This window comes from Ipomoea triloba, chromosome 6 (assembly GCF_003576645.1).
Source record: "Ipomoea triloba cultivar NCNSP0323 chromosome 6, ASM357664v1".
Lineage (NCBI taxonomy): Eukaryota > Viridiplantae > Streptophyta > Magnoliopsida > Solanales > Convolvulaceae > Ipomoea > Ipomoea triloba.
In genome coordinates this window covers 5,621,315-5,639,369 of record NC_044921.1, presented here as the reverse complement: position 1 = coordinate 5,639,369, position 18,055 = coordinate 5,621,315, and the positions used below count along the sequence as shown (strand labels likewise).

General features: G+C 36.2%; 1 protein-coding gene across 1 annotated transcript; it reads left to right on the top strand.

The window, feature by feature from the left end:
• The first annotated feature begins 15,226 nt into the window (after positions 1–15,226).
• On the top strand, positions 15,227–17,584 carry LOC116023016 (vetispiradiene synthase 3-like). Its single transcript, XM_031263955.1, has 6 exons — positions 15,227–15,644; positions 15,759–16,128; positions 16,373–16,591; positions 16,685–16,823; positions 16,948–17,193; positions 17,280–17,584. The coding sequence occupies exons 1-6, from the start codon at positions 15,281–15,283 to the stop codon at positions 17,580–17,582; spliced, it is 1,641 nt and encodes a 546-aa protein (XP_031119815.1). The 5' UTR covers positions 15,227–15,280; the 3' UTR covers positions 17,583–17,584.
• Positions 17,585–18,055: the final 471 nt, after the last annotated feature.

The following is an 18,055-nucleotide window of genomic DNA, read 5'->3' as shown; positions in this document are numbered from 1 at the left end:
TCCCTATATTGCCAAGATTTACAGACTGGATTGGATCTGCAACAGTACTTTGCTTTCAGATAATCACCCCATACTGATTTTTCAGTAAGTGCCACCATAGCTTAGTCCCTGCTGCAGCCACCATTTCTGTTAGGCTAGTGAAGCCCACTCCTCCTCTATCAGTACTCTTTGCCAAGGAGCTCCAAGAACTCCAATGATATCTTTGTTTGCCTTCCACCTCTCCCCAGAAGAAATTTGCAAAAATCCTCTCCAGCTGTTTAATCACAGCCTTAGGAGGATTGATAGCTGAGAACACATGCATTGGGAGGGCCTACAGCACAGTTCTGATCAAAACTGCCTTGCCTCCTTGAGATAAAAGCCTTGTATGCCATCCTTTGCACTTAGATATAACCTTGTCAATCAGAGAAGAAAATAGATCTACCCTTTTTCTGCCTGTGTAAACAGGACAACCAAGGTATGTGAATTGAAACAACTTATGTTGACACTTTGATATAGCTCTCACCCTCCCAATATCTTCCCTGCTCACATTTTTATGCATGAAGAAACCACTTTTATTTCTATTGACAAGCTGGCCAGATACCAACTCATACCTCTCAATTGCCCTCATTGTTTTCTTCAACTCCTCACCCTTCCCTGATGTAAAGATGATCATGTCATCAGCAAATGATAGATGATTAACCCCTAGTCCCCCCTTAGCCTGAGTAAAGACAGCCCCATTTAACCTTAACAGACTAGATAACAGTTCAGCAGCAATAATGAAGAGGCTGGGAGACAATGGATCTCCCTGCCTAAGACTTCTTGTAGATTGAAAAAAACCACACTGCTTTCCATTGACAATTACAGAGTACCAGTTATTATTGATAGTCCTTTCCACCAAATTCACCCATTCTTTGCAAAAACAAAATTTCCTAGTTTCTAGGCTTGTTAGTTTAATTCATTCAGTATAATTAAATAGCTATTGTTGTCAAACATTTTGAATTATCAATCAAGAAAGCATTCTCCTCTCAATTCCTCTTTCTCTCTCTATACATACAGACATATTATAACAACACAAACATTTTGAATTATCAATAGCTATTGTATGGAGTTTATTACCAAAATGGTCCCTCGACTATTGAGAAATTACCAATTTGGTCCTCGAAAATTTTTTGTGACCAATTAAGTCCCTCGACTTTGAAAAATTTAACCAATTTAGTCCTCCGTTTATTTTTCTGTTAAACATTCGTTAAATCGGGACCAAATTGGTAATTTTGTTATAGTCAAGGGACCAAATTGGTAATAAATTTTCACTGAAATGGTCCCTTGACTATAGCAAAATTACTAATTTGATCATGATTGAACGGATGTTTAACGACAAAATAAACGGAGGACCAAATTGGTTAAAATTTTCAAAGTCGAGGGACTTAATTGAGCACGAAAAATTGTCGAGGACCAAATTGGTAATTTCACAATAGTTGAGGGACCATTTCGGTAATAAACTCCTATTGTATGTTATAAGTCGTGATGTCACTTGAATCTAACACAAAGCCCATATCAGTCATTTCAAATCTCTTAATGAGTGCCTCCCTGAATTCTGAGATTAACTTAAGTTATTTCCAGTAAAACCCATATCATCAACATACATACAGATTATAACAACATCACCAGAATCAGTGCATTTGCCATACAAAGTGTGTTCATGAGGACATCTCATAAAACCACTTTCAATAAAATATGAGTCAATGCAAGCATACCATGCCCTAGGCGCCTGCTTTAAGCCATATAAAGCTTTTCTCGACATGCACACTTTATTTTCCTCTCCTTTCTTCACAAATCCTGTAGGTTGCTAAACATATATTTTTTCTTCAAGAAAACCATTCAAAAAGCAGACTTGACATCCATTTGATGCAATTTCGAATCATTTTGAGCAGCAAGAGAAATAACCATTTGAACTGTATTAAGTCTATTTACTAGAGCAAAAACCTCAAAATAATCAACACTTGGTTTTTGCTTGTAGCCCTTTGCTACCGACCGTGCTTTAAAACGATCAATTTCTCCATTTGACTTGTATTTGGTTCTGTAAACCCACTTTACTCCAATTGGGATTTTTCTAGGAGGTAATTTTGTTAACTCCCAGGTACCATTCTTTTCAATGGCACGAATCTCCTCATCCATCGTCTTAAGCCAATGAGGTTTCGTAGCAGCCTCATCAAAGGATAGAGGGTCACAATCTGCAAAAAGAGCAAATTGAACAATATCTTCATTAGAGAGGTCATTATCATGACCCACAACATAATCCTGCAAGCGAGCTGGTAATTGATGCTCGCGTTGAGATCGTCGAACAGATGACCCTGGTTGTGAAGGAGACTGGATATTATCTGGAATCGGTTGCTCATTAACAATATTGTCAACAACAGGAACAACAACTGACCTTTCATCTTTAGCTGACCAATCCTAGGTACTATATTCATCAAAAGTGACATCACGACTTATAACAACCTTTTTAGTTTCAGGATTGTATAGTTTATAAGCCTTTGAAGCATCACTATAACTGATGAATATACACTTCTCACCTTTATCGTCCAACTTCTTTCTCAATTGATCTGGCACATGTTCATATGCCAAACATCCAAAAACCTTGAGATTTCTTATAGAGGGTTTTCTCCCACTCCAAGCTTCCTCAGGTGTCTTATCACGGGCACTTTTAGTTGGACACCTGTTCAATACATAGACAGCACATGAAACAGCTTCTGCTCAAAAAGGCTTAGGTAGATTTTTAGATTTCAACATGCACCTCACCATATCCATGATTGATCTATTCTTCCTCTCAGCCACTCCATTTTGTTGTGGAGTGTATCTAGCTGTCATCTGGTGCTGAATACCCTTATCCTTCAGAAAATCATCACAAGCAAACAAATCTCTATGCTTCATCCCAATCAAACAAATCTCACAAATACGATCAAGGACATTCACAACAGGTAAATTAGAAACAAGCTCCTTTTTCGCTAGATAGTTTAATCCAAAGAAATGGAAATGTCCAAATTGCATATGCCATAACCAATTATGATCACAAATTTTAGAATTAAAGCAAGCAAGAAGTGCATGATTGATTTTCAAAGGAAATAGTCGATTTCGGGACATATTTACCTTTGCAATCAAAACTCCCTTAGCATTTACAATGGTACAACACCCCTGTGTAATATTTATCTTATACCCTTTTTCTGACAACTGCCCCATACTCAACAAATTTTGGTGTAGGTTAGGAACATAGAACCCATCGGATATAAAATTGTGAGTACCATACATTTTCCCAAAATTGGCACTTTTGACTTATTGCCAAATGTCACTTCAGACCGGACTGATTCATCTAATCGGAAAACAATTCTTTCTTCCCACACATATGGTTACTACACCCAGTATCCAAGAACCATACATTTTCATCTGTAGAAAACCTATTACTTGCCAAAAGTAAGGTTTCAGAACTCTCACCAGACTTTTCAGCAATGTTTGCTTGATTTCCACGATTGTCTTCATTGTACCAACAATCTGCAATCTTGTGCCCATACTTGCCACAATTGTAGCAATGAAATGGAAATTTACATTGTTTTGTATTACCTCCACCTCTTCCTTGGTTGGAGTTACCTCGTCCTCCTCCTTGATTGGAGTTACCACGTCCTCTTCCTCTAAATCATCCTCTTCCTTTTCCACGACCTCTACTAGATCCTCCACCTCTTTGATTAGGCCTAGTCATATTCAGAGTGACTTGGCTCTTCAAAGCTTCTTCTGCAAGTGGTTCCGATTTTGACTCAATCCTATCAGTATGACTTTCTATCATACCTTTCAGCTCTGCAACTGATAAGAGCTCGGTTTTGTGTGACTCTGTTATTGAAGCCACCACATGGTCATATTTCATCGGCATAGTTCGAAGAACATTTTCAACCACTGCACCATCTTCAATCGTATCTCCATATAACATCATGTTATTCACCTGATCAATAAGACGAGTGAAATACGTATCTACAGTTTCTGTAGATGTCATCTCACAATGATCGTACAACCTTCTCAACGATTGTAACTTCAACTTCTGTGCCCGATCAACTCCTTTGTGTGACACCATTAGGATGTCCCAAGCTTTCTTTGCTGTTTGAGCACGAGTTAATTGCCCAAAAATTGAGTAATCAACACCTTGGTGAATCTGTCCCAAGGCTAATTGATCTCGCCGTATAGCGGCTGCATCAGCTCCTTCTTGTAGACCGGGATCAACATAGCTCCAAAGATTCTGGGCTTTCAAATGTGTGGTCATCATAATTAGCCAATAATTATAATCGAGTTTCAATCTACATTACCAACAACACAATCTACATTACCAACAACATTTTCAATATAAGCATCCCCACAATTATGATCAAAAGAATCATCATATGGCTCATCACAAAAATTATCATGCTCTTTAACACCAATTTCATCACTAGGCATCTCAACACAAGCATTATCAACATCTTCAAATATGCAATTATTTTCACTAGTCACATCTACCACTTTATCAAAATGAATAGGCACACCAATATCATCACAATCATCATTCCCATCACACATGTCGGCCCAAGATTTAGAAATTTTATCACCAATAGTAGTGCTAACACTAATAGGGTCAAGTGTCTTACCATGAGTATCTTCTCCTTCATTTCCACATTTGGCCACTTGAGCCATTTGATCTTCCAAGGTTCGAATTGATGCTTGCGTCTCTTGCCCTAGAGAGGAGGTTCTTTGTCTACGTTCTTGTTTCCACTCTTCCCTCATATTGGCCATGTCTTGCTTAAATTCTTCCATTATTGCCAATATCTTGTTCTTCGTGTCTTCCGTGATTTCCTCCTCATAGGGTTGCATCATGTACTCCTCATTCTCATAGTGGTTGGAGTAGTATGGGTAGTCTTGATGATCTTGAGAATATGAGGGGTATTGGGGATTTTGAGTGTATGAAGGGTAGTGTTCATCTCGAGTGTATGGGACATATTTTTCATTTTGAGGGGATTGTGAGTATTGAATTTGTTCGGAGCAAGAGTTATGAGGGTAGACATTTTGTGAATAGAGATTTTGTGGTGGAGCATGATGATATCCTTCTTGGGATATGTATTCCTCATAGTCTCCTTCATGTTGCTTTTGATAGTGGTCTTGAGGTACATCATAATGGCTTTGGTTTCTTTTCGGACGGTAATAATCATCATATGCCATCCGTTGATCATCATAGCGAGCCCAAGGTGGTGGTGGATTTCTTGGTTGATATTGTGCTCTAAAGTCCTCATTATCTTCATAACCATAGGGGTTAGAAAATTGATCATTATAGCCTCCCCTTGGTTGCCAATATTCTCCTTGATCCTCATAGTAATCCTCTTGTTGATATCTTGCTTGAGAATACATCATAGAGGATCAACCTATCAATACAAAGACAAGAGAGTGTTTTGCAACTAGAAGTAATTGCAAGTGAGAGTAGTAGCAATTGAAATGACAAAAAGATTAAAATGTAAACAAAGTAATTGCAAAAGTAGAAAGTAAATGGGGGGGTTAAACTCTCTAACTTGAACACTTGCTCATGTTAATCCAAAGGCACTTACTACTCAAAAACCGATGCCATCCTCGGCAACGGCGCCATTTGATGAGTGTAGTTTTCGCGGTGGATGGAAAGTAATAGGTGGTAAAACGGAAAGATTTCCGAGTATCGTTCTCAAAGGATGGCAAGGAGGGAGTTTGAACGGTAAGGGAATTAAGCACAAGAGTGTTTAGTGTTTGAAAGCTAACCCAAACATAGTAAGAAAGGTGCATGAAACATAATGAAAATAAGTAACAAACAATGGAAACAATCAATTGGGAAAAGAGGATTTGGATCTTGCAACTCATATAGGTATCCTTAATTCCCTAAGATATTAGGCTAGCAACACTTAGATTATGAAAATGAGACAAGGTCACCAACACCACCGCCACTCTCGTGGTCAATGGACTCACTCCTTAGACCGTAATGTCATCCTTGTGATCACTAGGCTAGGAGAGGCATTTTGTCAAACACGTTATGTGCCTCTTATCTTCCACTTCTCCCTTTTCTCAAAGGTGAGAGGGAAACGTGTTAGGCTAGGCTAAGGAGTAACCTTACTCTCGTAAGTGAGACCCCTTCTCCAAACATATCTCATATAGGTTGATCATTCCCACACAAGAGTCAAAGAAGATCACCATTCACACAATCAAACTCATAATCAAAGCAATTGCAAAACCTAATTGATCAATTCAAAGCTCAAGAATATCCATACAACATTGCTCAATCCAAATCCACAAAGATATATCTAATCATACTTGGAATTGAAATAGCAAAAGGTAAAAGTAATGACAAGAAATTAAAAGGAAGACTTAGCTAGGAATTGAACTTTGAATTTGAACTTGAACTTGAAATTGAACTTTAATCTTGAACTTGAATGTAGATCACAATCTTGCAACAATGGAATTCTTCTCTAATTCTAATATAAACTAATGAATTGCAATGTGGAGTGAATTGGGAATGTGGAGTGAATTGGGGGAGATCTCTCTAGGCTAATCCTAGAGAGAGAAATATTCTAAACTGATCTAAAATTGAAATGTGAAGGATCCCCCCGCAAAATGGCTACATGCCCCTTTTAAATCTCGCCCAACTGCTGAAATTTCCGCGATGGACGCACGGCTGGACGCGCGTCCAGCGTGCCTTTTGCTGCACAGACTCCAAACTTCAGAGGGCTGAAAGTTGGATGCGGGCGTCCACCCTGCGTCCGCTGCGCGTCCACAGCAGACCTCTGTTCTGCTGTCAAACATCTGCATGCGATATTTCGGATGCAGGGGCGGACGCATGGGTGGACGCGCGTCCACCGCGCGTCCACTGCAGTCCCGGCCTATTTTTTGCTCCAACTTTGGTTCGTTCTTCACTTATCTGAAATGTTGTCATTTCCTGCCCTTTTTGCACATCTTTTACCTACAAAACAATTAGCCAAGCATGGAACGGGGTCCAATGACAATAACAAGCATTCTACCGCAATAAAGGGGCAAATCAAACACAAAAACTTTCAATTGTGTACAAGATGATCCTAAAACGACCTTATAAAGATGGCATCTTTTGCACTTATCACACACCAAAAAAAGTTAGTATGTCGCTAAAATGAAAAGGAAAAAAAAAGTATAAAACTAAATATAAATACAAAATGCATCAAATTTTATTTACAAACTTACCAATACGTAATTCAAAATTTTCTATTACAACCATATGCGGAAATTTTTAAAATACATACCAATGTCAAAATTATCAAAGCGCACTACTAAAAAACTTGCTATAACTAGCGTACCAAAATATGTTGGTAACTATCAGCATCCAACAACATTTTTTGAATTTTGGTAAAACCTTTTGACACAACGAAAAAAGTAAGAAGTATAAAAATAAATATAAACAAAAAACTGCATCAAAGTTTTTTATACAAACTTACTGATACATTGGTATGTTTGTAATTCAAAATTTTTAATAAAACCATAGGCAGAAATTTTAAACAATACCAACGTCAAAATTAACAAAGAATTTGTTTAAATCACAATACAAGAAAACAGGCTATGACCAACCTAAAAAAAAAATATGTTGGTAACCAGTTGTTATCTGTGGACCATGGTCACAAAACAACGTCGTTTTAATAAGTGGGAGAAACGGCTCTCGAAAATCTCCGTAATTGATACTACAGTTCATCTCAAATGATACTACAGTTGTGTTGAACTGATACTGCAGTTGTGTTGAACTCATACTACAACCGTTTCATCTGTCTAGAACTGCAGTTGTGTTGAACTGATACTGCAATTGTCTTTTCAAAAAAAAAAAAAAGATACTACTATACAATTGTGTTAAACTGATAATGCAGTTGTATTGAACTGATACTGCGGTTGTGTTGAAAGGGAACTGCAGTTGCGTGGAACGGAGGCCGTTTCATCCGTCTGTTTTCATTAATCAAAACAACGTCGTTTTGATGCGCGGTCCACAGTAAAATTTGCGGTTGGTAACTATCGACATCGAACAATATTTTTGTAATTTTGGTAAAACCTTCTGACATATGTTGGAATTTTTAGCTAAAATGGCATTTTTTGAGTGGCTATTTTGTGGTACAAATGTATGTGAGATCCACTTCCGATTTGGGTCGGGTCAAAGTGGATTTGCACTCTTTGTAATAAGACGGAGAAATTGATACAATGTACACTCAAAATGGGTAATAGGTGAATGAGAAATTGATTCTCAATTTGAACCTATTTGAGAGAAGTCAAAAACTTAAGCTTAAATTTTATATGCTAATTAAATTTAGCAATTCGTTTTGTGCCTGATTAGTTATTGCACGAATGATTAAAATTTGCTTAAGTTTGTCAAAGCTTTTGGAAGCTTAAGAATGATTAAGTTTTTTTTTTTAAAGCTTAATTAATTGAATTGGGTACTGTAATGGTGCATGGACAAGTTGTGGCTTTTGAAAGCTTAAATTAAAGCTTTGGAATTTGCATGCACACTTCGGTTCATTTTTTTTTTGTGGATTTGAGTCCATAGGCCACCGGATTGTTAAAGCTTAGGCAAAGCTTAATTAATTAAATTAAGCTTTGGGAAAGCTTTGATTTAAGTCTTCGGTGCTTTGGCACCATTTTGTTAAGGATTCGGTGCTAAGCTAAGCACCGAATCATTGCTGCACCGATTTGGTGTTATTGGCACCACTCGGGTGTAGTCCTCGATCCCAATTCGTAAACCTTTCGGTTTGTTTGGACTTCTCGGTCACTCAGATATTTTGAACACGGGTCGTTATGTGCGGTACAAATTAGTTGCGCATTAATTTCGTGACCGTTGATATTATTTCGATAATTATTATGACCGTTTCAAACGTTTTTATCCAATTATTAAATTGGATTTATGTTAGTTAATGTGCCATTATTAGGCTACTAACTCTCCCTGCCCCTACAAATACCATGTTGTTGGCAGAATGTGTTGGGTGTTCATTCGATTGAAATTATCAAAATCCTTTCTTTGATTTTCTCTCTTCACTCATCACTTTTGCTAAGAAGAAGAAATTTTGCCATCAAATTCTGTAAAATATCGAAGTGCTCTACTTGTGTTCTAGTTCGCTAGGCGTTGGGTTTGTGTGCTCAAACTTCAAGATCGTAGTCCGTTTTATCCTGGGAGACTGACGCCACAACGCTCTAAGCACGATCGGGAGGTGGCGAATCGGTTTGAAGGAGAGTGTGTGTACACACGACTCGGACTTCCTCGTTCTTCTTTCTTGTTCTTCTGTTGGGTTTAAACCTCAGGTTAGAAACCCTTTCTCGTTTATATATTGTTATATATATTTTGTTCTTGGTTTCGTACCAAGTTTGTGGCGGGATTAATCTTCCATAGAATAAATCCCTTATACTAGTTTCTTATTAGTAGCGGTGGGATTAATCTTTCGTACTAGTTGTGGTGGGATTATTTTGGCAAATAAATTCCTATTTCTGTTATATATTTCGTATATGCATGTTCGTTATTTTAGTTTCGAACTAATTTTGTTTGGATTTGATTTTTGTAATTAAATTCTATATTGTAATAAATATATATTATTTATATATATTTTATTTATTTATCGATTTTTCACCAATATTCCCCAATAATCTTAAAACCGATTTTATCTTGTATTTTGGTGATCTAAATCGATGGCTCCCACTATTGTTGTTAGTGGCAGCGTGAATGTTGCTTGTGGTGCACATTCAGATGGTCGGAACGGCAACGTAGTTGCACATTCCGTAACCCCGGTGAACTTTGGTTCGGAGACCGGTGGTGGCATCAAAGGGTATAACCCTATGATGAAGATGCATGTGATGATGTACAACCTAATGGTTCGCGGCATGTCATGGTTCGTGACCGAGATGGTTTCTAGTGGTAAGGAACATGAGTCTAACGCTCAAATTGTTAGCAAAGTGAGGGTTTGGAAATATTGCGTGGACCGTGGTTCACATAGCTGTGTGGACTACGGTCTCAAAACAACGTCGTTTTGCTTAATTTTTTTTTTTTTCGCGTGCTCAGTTTCAACAATAACTTATAATGTACATTATTTTAAAACATAATGTACATTATATTTCTCCAGATGTTTTGTTATTCTAGCACGTAATATACATTATTTTAACACATAATGTACATTATCCTAACACGTATTGTACATTATTCTAAAACATATTGTACATTATTCTAACACATAATGTATATTATTTTTTACTCATAATATTTACAATGATATTTTAGACCGTGGTACGAACAGCTCTGTGTGGACCGTAATTTGACCACCGCCGAACTGCCAACCGGTTTGCGTTCAGCTGCCCAGACTAATTGATCGGCAGCTTAAGGTCACGTCTTTAAATTACGATTCAGACATCTCCGCTTGACCAATTGAGTATGGCGGCGGTGATGCTAATGTTGCGCGGAACAACGACAATAGATACCGGTCACCCTTGTTTGTGGACTCATTTGATCATGAGTCTATATATATATGTGTGTATGTGTGTGCGTGGACATATTGTCTCTTTTATAAAGTTAATGTTTTTTTTGAAAATTTTTATAAAGTTATTTATTTGTGGATATCATGCTACTTCAGCAGGTTAATCATAACTCATAAGTTAATAACTTGCTAGTCAATAAATGATTCGGCTATTTAATTTATTATCAAAGCAAAATTCGGCTAGTTGATGCCATTAGAGTATGCACCATATTTCAAAGTATGTTACTAGTGAATGATATAAAGGACGAAGTAATTAGTTGACTCTCCACCGAGATTACTGCCCTCTGGCTTGTTTCACCATCTTTGCCTGCTAGTCATGACTCAAGGTGTTTTATATATCACACTTTTGTAAGCTGGATCTGAGCGTTTTGGAGTTGCTCCATATGTATTTTTGGAGGATTTAATAAGTTAATTTATAAGTTGATAAGCAATCATAGCTGAGTGCTTGTATTTTTCAATTGCACTACATACACATTGATATTTGTGTGAAATTTTCAAAGCTGACTTCACATGTTGTATATATTATTAATCACGATAAATGCATGCATGGGAGCTTAGCAGGTGTACCTGATAGTTTGAGGTTTGATTGTTTCTAAGGAAGCAACAGCTGACATGCATCAGGAGAACATACAAAAATTGATGATGAATCTTGCAACAACACAAAATTTATCAAATAATTTCCTAAGTAAACTAAGTATATTTATATGATAGATGATTATAATGTGTAAGGTCATATATCCTTGGAAACTGTCTTTATCACATGATTAAATTTAGTTGTGTGATAATTTCGACTATGACCATTGTTTAAGAGGGAGATATGCCATATGTATGTGAGAATTGTTGTTGTGTCAGAAATTGTTATATTATGCTTCATGATGATGTGAAATGCCATATTTCATAAATACACTTGATAGCTACAACTTGAACTAAGCTTCTAGAAATTATTGTTAGGAGCATAGTACGTGCCTACGTGGTACCTTATTATTGGGCTTCATATACCATAAAACAATGACATGGTTAAATTTGTTTGGTTGCACTTGTTATTGCTAAACCTTAAGTTTTTATTGTGATATATACCAATGAGATGATATGAGCCTAAATGTTTTGATTAATCTCACATCCTATATATGATTTAAGTGGAGCTATAGCATTAATTTTTAAGTATAGCTTTTGCCTAGAAGGTGAATTTATAGTACTAATAATTATATAATCATGAAGATTGAGTCTTGAAGACTAACAATTGTATTCATTTTTCTTTGATTGAGTTTTGGTATTATTTTCTTAATTAAAAGTTTTTTAACGAGGCAGCTAGTGCAACACAAAAACATACATATAGCATGTACTCTTTTCCTCATTAGGTTTTTTCCACTAGGTTTTTCTAGTGAGATTTTAACGAGGCATGGGTATGATATAGTAATGTCCAAGGGGGAGCGTTGTGATTGTAGCAAAAATGAGTGATGGTGAGAATACAGGTGTGAAATGTCGTTCCGCTAAGGATTGAAGTTTATGACATGCAATATACAATCACAAAACTAGGCACTAGTATAAGGAGATCAACAAGAAGCTAAACAAATAACAAGTTCAAGGGAATGGTAAAACTAACATGTATACACAAAGATGAACACAAAATAAAGAAATAGGACTCAAGCTAGGGAGATTATCTTCTAGATGCATAACATAACCTAAAGATTGGGAAAAAGTCACACAACCAAGGAATTGAGGGGATGCACGTAGGAATCCTAATCTATAAGCCACCCTCATGATAAATAAATAAGAATTAGAACAAGGAATCGCCCCACTCTCGTGATGTATCAATTCCAAGTTCTTTAAGAACACAAAGCATCAAGAGACCCCAATTTCCCCTATTTTCAAAGGAAGAAATTGGATTTATGCAAGGGGTGGCTTGAATTCATCACCAAACTCTCATTGAGGCAATGAATTCTCCAAATACATGCCTATGAATGTGTACATCAATCATAAGCAATATACAAACACAAATCATTCTTAAACTCAAGAACCCTAGGTTAGAGTTTTTTTTTTTTTTTTTTTTCGCAATAATCATAAATTAAGCATCAAGATAGATAATACAACCCTAATTCAATCCCATGAACTAATTATCCATGATTAAATAACATAAAGAACACAAAAACATAACTAATAAACATAAATCTTGCAAAAGAAAGAAATAAAGGAAAGAAAGCTTCTCTATTGAGATGGGAGGTAGAATCTTGAAATCCAAGCTTCAAATCCAAGATTACAAGCTTCAAAAGTGTTAAAGAACATAAATCTAAGCCTAATCTAACCTAAAAATATGAAAGTAAGTGAAAGGGAGTGTCTATGGTTCAAATAGGGTCGAAAACCGAGTAGAAAAAGCTCAAATCGCGCTTAAATAGTGAGCAGAGCATGCGTCACACAACCACCGACATGCCCGTGTGGTTGGCCATGTAGGTGGCCTCTAGAACTGCAATTTTTCACTGTAAATTGCCCAAAAGGTCACGGCCACCCACACGGTCGTGAGGGTGGCCTCTAGAAATTGCATTTCCGAACTCTATGCGGCTACTTTGACTTCTAGGCTGTTTTTCATCCCCAAAACCATTTCATTAGCCTTTTTGGTCTTCAAAAAAGTTGTAGGCCTTCAACTTGGCTTTCCAATGGCGTAAGAATGATCTCATTTGAACATTCCTAGGCTGAGATATGGTCTAATAACCGAATAGTGGTCAAAATGAGCAAAAATTACAATGCCTTGATCTTTTGTTATTCTTTTGTTTTGGTTTGCCTAAATGACCAAGACCATTGAAAATATCAATCCTAGGCTTTCTTAGGAGTGTTGCATCCATCTACATAGCTTCATATTTGGCTTCCATTTGACTCCAATGCCCACCAAAATGCATGAAAATGCTCATCTTTGCTTCCAATGTTTTCCAACTCATACTCCTTGCAAAATAGCACAAATAAGCACTAATTCTCATGAAATTTAGAATGATCTATAAACAAAATGGCTTAGTGAAAGGTGGAAAATATAGATAGATAAGCACTTATCATGCTGTAAATAAATATATGTGGACATTACTAAAGGTATTATACTATGATAATACCTCTTCATCCTTTGTAGTATTTGATGACACTCGGTTTAGCGTTACGTTGGTCAAAGGATAGATGTGAGTGGATTATAGTGGGTAGGAATAGATATTCTAGGATTGTCATTCTCTATGGATTACAACTTGTACATGTTGATATGTTGGTGAAGGAATCAATCCAAGCTTGCAAATACAAGCTTCAAAGAAAAGCATAGTGTACAAGATTCACAAGTAAAAAGAGCAAAGTATTCGCACGAATTGAAGATACAAATTGTAAAGAATGAAGTTGAATTGTTCATTCATTGCAACATGCTTATAGTGTTTTAGGTTGGATTTGTGATAGCAATTATTGGACTTCAATTCTAGTGAGGCTTAGATCAATGTCGTCGCCATTTTAGGTTTTAACGGCGAAGCACCCAAGTGACAACATATTCCCATGAGACATTTTATCAAACACTATAGCTATGCCTCATCCCGGACTATGCCCTCTCGGATCAAATGTGAGGAAAATAGGTAGAAATTAGTCTACCTTACCCTAGCAATCTCTTGCCTAGGATGAAGGTTCCTAAATCATCTATAGAGTTGGACCCTAACTCACAAGACACAATACATTCTTCCACTTCAAACAAGAAGACACACAATAATCACAATTCATAAATCCTAATTAGCAATTCAATTCACACTAGCGTATTGCAATGAATTCACAATTCAATCCCTACAAATGCCTAGTCACTCATGCTAGCAAATTGGACACAAGTTGAATTGAAAAAAAAACATGAAATTGAAATTGGAAATTGAAAGATTACCACAATCCAATCCAAAATTGAGTTCAATCTACAAATAAAATCCAAAGCTCCATGGTTGAAAGAGAGAGTTGCCAAGTCTCCTTCAAACCTAGGTTTTTCTTCAATTGAGAGTATTCTTGAGTAGCTAGAGAGATACAATTGAAATGAAAAAGATAAAAAAAATTATCCAACCCCCTAACTCTCTAAAAATCGCCGATTTATAAAAAGAATTCCCGGACTTCTTCAAAGCAAACATGTGCCACCCCCCTCACGACCGTTCCACGATTGTGACTAGGACACTTAAGTTGCCAGGACCCTAGTCACGATCCATGTTTTTCATGATCCATGTTGCTATATAGATCATGGTGGATAGTAAAATTTGCCATTTCAAATTAAGCTACTAAGTTCAAATGTTTTTGTTCTTTACAAAGTACCTATATGAACAAGAATTACAAATAAAAAAATTAAGCAGTCGAAATTTTTATATCAAATAAAATCACCAGAATCTATACAAAATAATTCAGTGGCAAATTTAAAATTATTATATACCATGCGATAGTTAAAACTTTTACATATTAACCAAGAATTAGATATCTGTTTAAAAAAAAAAAAAGAATTAGATATCTAATAATAATATTTTAATGTGACAAGATCTTTTACTTACATTGAGGATGGTACGGTACATGATAGGTGGAGTACTGCAGATGGATGGAGAGTACTGGCCCCATAGATTTCAAAGGATATATAAAATCAGTTAGGTGGTGTACAACATTTGCTCCTGCCTATTAAAGGAAATTATTTCTACCCCAATATCCCATTACACGAACAACAAACTTCCAAATTCGCACTACTCCATCAAAGAACAAAACACGTTCGATAAATCCTAGAAATGGCAACAAGCAAGAAGGTTGTCCGTCCAGCCACAAACTTCTCCCCAAGCCTGTGGGGAGATGAATTCCAGCACTTCGTCTTCGATAATGAGGTTGCTGAAAGGTACGCACAGGAGATTGAGGTGCTGAAGAGACAAGTAAGGAGCATGTTGAAAAGTATTAGGGTGTCCAAGCTAGCCGAGAAGCTCAACTTTATTGATACCATCGAACGTCTTGGCATTTCGTATCACTTTGACGATGAGATTGATGAGATGTTGAAGGAGATTTACAATGACAATTCTAATATTCAGGTGGGAGATGATTTGTGCACTTGTGCACTTATGTTTCGATTGTTAAGGCAACACGGTCACAACATCTCTTCAGGTAATACATGTAGTAGTGTTTGCATGCATGCTTAATACGTGCATATATAGATCAAATGCAGTACAAGATTACTTCACTTGCATGGGTACTAATTTCGTGAATTCTTACATACAGGAATTTTTGAAAATTTTCAAGAGAATGGAAAATTCAAAGACAAACTTTCCAATAATGTTGAAGGATTGTTGAACTTATACGAAGCTTCACATGTAATTGGGCATAACGACAACAATTTAAAAGATGCTTATACCTTTTCGCGGAATCATTTGGAGGTTGTCGTCCCACAGCTAAACTCTACTTTGGAAAAGCAAGTGAGACATGCACTTGAGCAACCCTTACACAAGGGCATCCCTAGAGTAGAAATTAGCTATTTCATCAGAGTGTATCAAGAAGATGAATCCAAGAATGATGTTCTACTTCGTTTTGCAAAGATGGATTTCAATTTGTTACAAATGTATCACAAGCAAGAACTCTGCGAAATGAAGAGGTAAATAAAATAACTAAATTAGAAATTAAATTCACTATCTCTTTTGTTAAATTTTAAAACATTGCCTAGTTGGTGAAGAGTTTAGAGGCCACGACAAATGACTCAAAATGTTAATAATTGAATCCCATTGAGCGTCATTTAATTATATTTATGCGATTTGTTGTATTCAATTGTTTACCCAAATTGTTATATTACTAATTTTTATATTACAATAAAAATATATTTCATTTGTCAATTTGATCAGGTGGTGGAAGGAGTTGGACTTTCTTACTACACTTCCATATGCAAGAGATAGAGTTGTTGAGTGTTACTTTTGGGCGGTCGGAGTATATTTTGAGGCAAAATATTCAAAGGCTCGGCTCATGCTCGCCAAATGCATAGTAATGGCTTCTATTTTTGATGACACATATGATACTTTTGGTCTGCCTGATGAATTGGAGATTTTTACTGATGCCGTACAAAAGTATGTACCTTCACAGAATATGATATCTTTTGTCTAATATAATATATATTACTTTCTTATCATATAGTTAATTAAACGTTAATTATTTACTAGGTGGGACATAAATCAATTGAACCATCTCCCAGATTACATGAAGATAATCTATAAAGCTCTTATAGATCTTTATGTGGATTACGATAAAGAACTATTAGAAGAAGGAAGATCGTATGCTCTCTATTACTCTAAAGAGCGAGTATGCCTATTATTGTTGTTGTTGTTGTTGTTGTTGTTATAGTAAAATTATGATATTGTTATTTATATTGCCAGTTTGGTTAATTTTGATGCTGTTCTAATTTTTCTTTCATTCTTCACAATAGATTAAGGAACTTGCGAGGGCTTACAATATTGAATTAAAGTGGTCTGTTGAAGGATGCAAGCTACCAGTTGCTGAATATTTGAAAAATGGTCAAGCTAGTAGCACTCTTTACTTTCTCATCACATCTTCTTTCCTTGGCATGAAATCTGTTACAAAAGAAGCGTTTGAATGGTCGAGTCAAAACCCTAGAATTTTTCAAGCCAATGGCATGTTGGGTCGTGTGGTGAATGATATAGCTTCCTATGAGGTATACTTAAATTTAGTCAATGCATACTATATTATATTATTTATGATTTGATTTTCTAATAAGTTCCATCAATGTTACCTGCGTAGCGTGAGAAAAGCAACAGGCCAAATACAACCGGGATTGACTATTACATGAATGATTATGGTGTCTCTGTCGAAGAGGCTATGGACAAGTTTCAAGAAATAGCTGAAAATGCTTGGAAAGATACCAATGAAGATATTCTTCAACCAATTCCACCAGCTATCTCCACTGAGATTCTTACGCGCATTCTTAACTTTGCTCGCATTGATGAAGTGGTATATATGAAACGACAAGATGGATATACCTACCCTGAGAAAGTTTTGAAGCCATATATCATTGCTCTTTTTGTTGATTGCTTTGAAATTTAAGTTACTGTGGCTTTGAAATTTGCTTGTTATATATATATATATATATATATATATATATATATATAGGAATTTCCAATGAAGAGGAGACATTGGCCTTGTAAGTGTATCCTTATGAAAATAAAAAGGAGATGCTCTCATCTCCTTAATATTGTAAGTGTATCGTTGTGAGTTTTTATATTATTAAATTATTTCAATTAAATAATAAATTGTTGTTGTTATTATTAAATATAAAAAAATTTAATTATGGGGAAATCACCGATTTGGTCCCTCAATTGTTATCAAACTGTCAATGTTGTCCCTTAACTCCGTATTCATCGATTTGACCCCTGAAAATAATTGTTTTTAGTCACATAACTCCATCCGGCCAGTTTCCGGCAAACACTCCGATTTAGCAGGGGTATTTTGGTCATTTCGCCTGTGACAGAGATAGAGAGAGGGAGAGGGAGCGTTCGAGAGGCGATGATAGTTCTCAA